At 43.5% G+C, this 4,071-nt stretch overlaps 1 protein-coding gene across 1 annotated transcript in view; it reads left to right on the forward strand.

Annotated features, from left to right (window-relative positions):
* The first annotated feature begins 1,043 nt into the window (after positions 1-1,043).
* LOC122541521 (probable G-protein coupled receptor 139) overlaps positions 1,044-4,071 on the forward strand; it is a 15,066-nt gene continuing 12,038 nt past the window's right edge. Inside the window, exon 1 of the mRNA XM_043678347.1 lies at positions 1,044-1,392. Within this exon, the coding sequence (XP_043534282.1) occupies positions 1,044-1,392 (349 nt within the window). The remainder of the gene's footprint in view (positions 1,393-4,071) is intronic.

Genomic DNA, 4,071 nt, shown 5'->3' on the forward strand with positions numbered 1-4,071 from the left:
AGTCGCAGGAAGGTAGTATAGTGAAGAAGGCGTTTGGTATGCTTTCCTTTATTGTTCAGAGTACTGAGTACAGGGGTTGGGAGGTCATGTTGCGGCTGTACAGGACATTGGTTAGGCCAACGTTGGAATATTGCATGCAATTCTGGTATCCTTGCTATCAGAAAGATGTTGTGAAACTTGAAAGGGTTCAGAAACGATTCACAAGGATATTGCCAGGGTTGGAGGATTTGAGCTATAGGGAGAGGCTGAAGAGGCTAGGGCAGTTTTTTTATTTCCTGGAACGTCGGAGGCTCAGAGGATGATCTGATACAGCTGCATAAAATCATGAGGGGCATGTAAAGGATAAATAGACAAAGTCTTTTCCCTAGGATATGGGAGTTCAGAACTAGAGGTATAGTTTTAAGGTAAGAGGGTAAGGATATAAAAGAGATCTATGGAGCAACTTTTTCATTCAGAGGGTGGTACGTTTATGGAATTAGCTGCCAGAAGAAGTGGTGGAGGTTTGTACAATTGCAACATTTAAAAGGCACATGAATACGAAGGGGTTGGAGGGATATGGACCAGGTACTGGCAGATGGGACTAGATTGGGTTGGGGTATCTGGTCATCACGGATAAGTTGGACTGCAGGGTCTTTTTCCGTGCTGTACATCTCTCTGACTCCATGACCTTATCGTTGCTCATGTCGGGCGTGTTTTGGTACGGTTGGATTTTCTTTACAGCAAACCTGATGATAGTTTTGATTCTTTCCCAAGGGAAGTGCGGCCTATCCAAAGGAATCACTCACTACATGACTGCCATGGCAACAGGAGATCTGATTGTCCTTGTCTTCAATGTGTTTGTGAGCCAGATCGTGAAGTATCATTTCCCAGACTCCCTTCTGAAACACACTCCTGTGTGCCAATTCAGTGCCTTCCTGCAAGGGCTGAGCCTCCAGCTCCCCTTTGGGTTTACCATCGCCTTCACCTTTGACCGCTTTGTAGCAATTCGTTTCAAAAAAATTAAAGGTGCGGTATTGCGCTGCAAGAACGCCTAAATATCCATCATGACCACTCTTAACATTATGGTCAACATTCCCTTGTGTTTTCACTATGAATCTGCTTACGTTCTGGACAATGTACAATGGGGCTATTGCACTGTCAGCGGTTACATCACTTCACCGGCTTTGGCAACTCACCGGTTGCTCGCCAACGTCTCAAACATATTTCTTCCTATTCCTCTGCTGCTGCTGTTGAACTCTTTCACCACCCGCTACATCCCAGTGATCAGCAGAGCTCGCCAAACCCTGAAGAGCATGAGAGTTGGTGCTGAGGAGATGGGCAGAGACCCCGAGCAAAAGAGCAGGAAGACATCCATCGTTCTGCTCTTCATTTTCTCGGATGCTTCATGGTTCTGTCAGCGGCCATCACTGTCATCTACATCTGTGTCAGCTTTACCCACATCACATCTTTCCAAGTTTCAAGCTCACTCTATGTGGCAATCATGGCAGCATCCTTGCTGATGTGAACAAACCCTTATATTTATGCACTGACCCAGAGGAGATTCAGGGAAGAGGTGAATAATTGGCTGAAATCTCCTTCTGTTCTGCTCAGAAAGCTACAAAAATAATTTATATTAGTGGGGGGAGTTGGTTGTGTCGTGATAACCTCACTGGTCAGTTATCCAGAACCCAAACAAATATCCTGCAGATTCAGGTTCAAATCCCACCATGGCAAATGATGCATTTTCCATGCAAATAATGCTAGCTTAAAGTTGAGCATGCAGCCAAACATGATTGACCCAATGAAAATTAATTATTTTCAAAAATCGATTTTCATTTCAGAAAGAGATTATAATATTCTTTAGCTGGTTGGTCGGAAATGTGATGTACGATTCACAGCCATGTTGAACTCGGATGATTAAGATTGAGTCTTAAATGCCCTCTGGGAATAACGCCAACTTTGCAAGGGATGCCCACTTTCTCGAATGACCAAAATAAAATAGGCCATTTTTAATCTAGTGATTGACATTATATAGTGTCTTTTGTAATGATGCTGCTCCATGAACAAGGTTATGTTGTCTTTGGTATTAAGTTTCAAAAGGGATGGTAAAAGGCAGAGTTTCCAATTTATCTGGGTGTAGGCCACTTTGATTATGGCTTACAGATAGGACCTAAGTCAATAATCAGGGAAAGGGCTTTCAGATTCTTTATTTTAAAAATTGTCAATACAAGTGGAATGACCAGTTGTCCCAGTTCTGTGTGTTTTTAATATCTGGTTCAGTTTGAGTTTTAGTACTCAGGCTGATCGAAATTGATGGTCAAAGACAAGTTGCTGGGAGAAAAGGGTTCCTTGGTCCAACAGATGTCTCTCTCCAACATCTGTCCTGTCAGAACCTGTGTTTGAACTTAACTATTTTCCAGGGGTTATTTTTATATGTTTGTTGCAGAAAAAATGAACTGTTCGTTTGTTAAGTTGTGGACTTATCGTGTCGTTGGGTTTTAAAAGAGGTGTTAATTCAAATTCTACTCACTTTTGCTTGTGAATCATTCGTTGGTGTGCAAATAAATTCTGCTTTACTTGAAACCAAGTGGTTTGACCAGGTGCATCATGCCTGGAATATCCAACATACATCTACCTAAAGCATATGGAAAAATTCGAGTCTGGGCTACCTTTGTGAAATGTTTTGGGGGGTCTGGTCTGGCCCATAACGATTTTCATTCTGAATTGAAGTGACTGAATTCTTAGAGGCAGTTAGAATGCTGAAGGTTTGAAGCAGAGTGGATAATAATAATGATTAGTAGGTCCAGACGGAGTGAAGATCTACATAAAGATGAGATGGAAGTACTTCTGGATGAAAACAAAGTAACGTTGTGAAACTACTGTCTGTTTTGTCACGGTTACTGATGAAAGCAGCGATCAGGCCATTATTGAACAAGGCTATGACAAGGAGAATTCTTGACCCATTGACAGTGAAGGAATGGCAATATACCTCAAGGTCAGAATGATGTATGGTTTGAACGTGAACCCACGGTGTTGGTGTGTCATTGTGTCTGCTGTCCCTTGTCCATATAAATGGGAGACATCGCAGGTTGGGAAGGTGCTATGTCTTGGTAAGTTGTTGCAGTGCAAATTGTGTAGGGTACACATTAAGTTGGTAGAGGGAGTGAATGTCTAAGTTTCTAGATGGTGCATCAATACTTTCCACTTCTCAGCACAAGCCTGAATGTTGTCCTGATTTTGTTACATATAAGAATACAGCGGAGTACAGGCCCTTTGGCCCTCAATGTTGCGCCGATCCAAGCCCACCTAACCTGCACTAGCCCACTATCCTCCATATGTCGATCCAATGACCGCTTAAATGCCCATAAAGAGGGATAATCCACCACTGCTACTGGCAGGGCATTCCATGAACTCACGACTAGCTGAGAAAAGAATCTACCCCTAACATCTGTCCTATACCTACCACCCCTTAATTTAAAGCTATGCCCCCTCGTAATAGCTGACTCCATACGTGGAAAAAGGTTCTCATGATCAACCCTATCTAAACCCCTAATCATCTTGTCCAGCTCTATCAAGTCACCCCTAAACCTTCTTTTCTCCAATGAAAACAGCCCCAAGTGCCTCAGCCTTTCCTCATACGATCTTCCTACCATACCAGGCAACATCCTGGAAAACGTCCTCTGCACCCGTTCCAGTGCCTCCACATCCTTCCTATAGTATGGCGACTGAAACTGCACACAATACTCCAGATGCGGCCGCACCAGAGTCTTATACAACTGCAACATGAGCAACATCCTGGAAAACGTCCTCTGCACCCGTTCCAGTGCCTCCACATCCTTCCTATAGTATGGCGACTGAAACTGCACACAATACTCCAGATGCGGCCGCACCAGAGTCTTATACAACTGCAACATGACCTCAGGACCCCGGAACTCAATTCCTCTACCAATAAAAGCCAGTACGCCATATACTCAGTGGTCTACCATTCTGAAGTAGCAAATTCCATAGGTGCATCATGCTGAGTGAAGAAATGTTTTCTCAACTTAGTCAGAGAGTCATAGAGATGTACAGCACAGAAGCAGACCCTTTGGT

Source organism: Chiloscyllium plagiosum, chromosome 37 (assembly GCF_004010195.1).
Source record: "Chiloscyllium plagiosum isolate BGI_BamShark_2017 chromosome 37, ASM401019v2, whole genome shotgun sequence".
NCBI classification, from domain to species: domain Eukaryota; kingdom Metazoa; phylum Chordata; class Chondrichthyes; order Orectolobiformes; family Hemiscylliidae; genus Chiloscyllium; species Chiloscyllium plagiosum.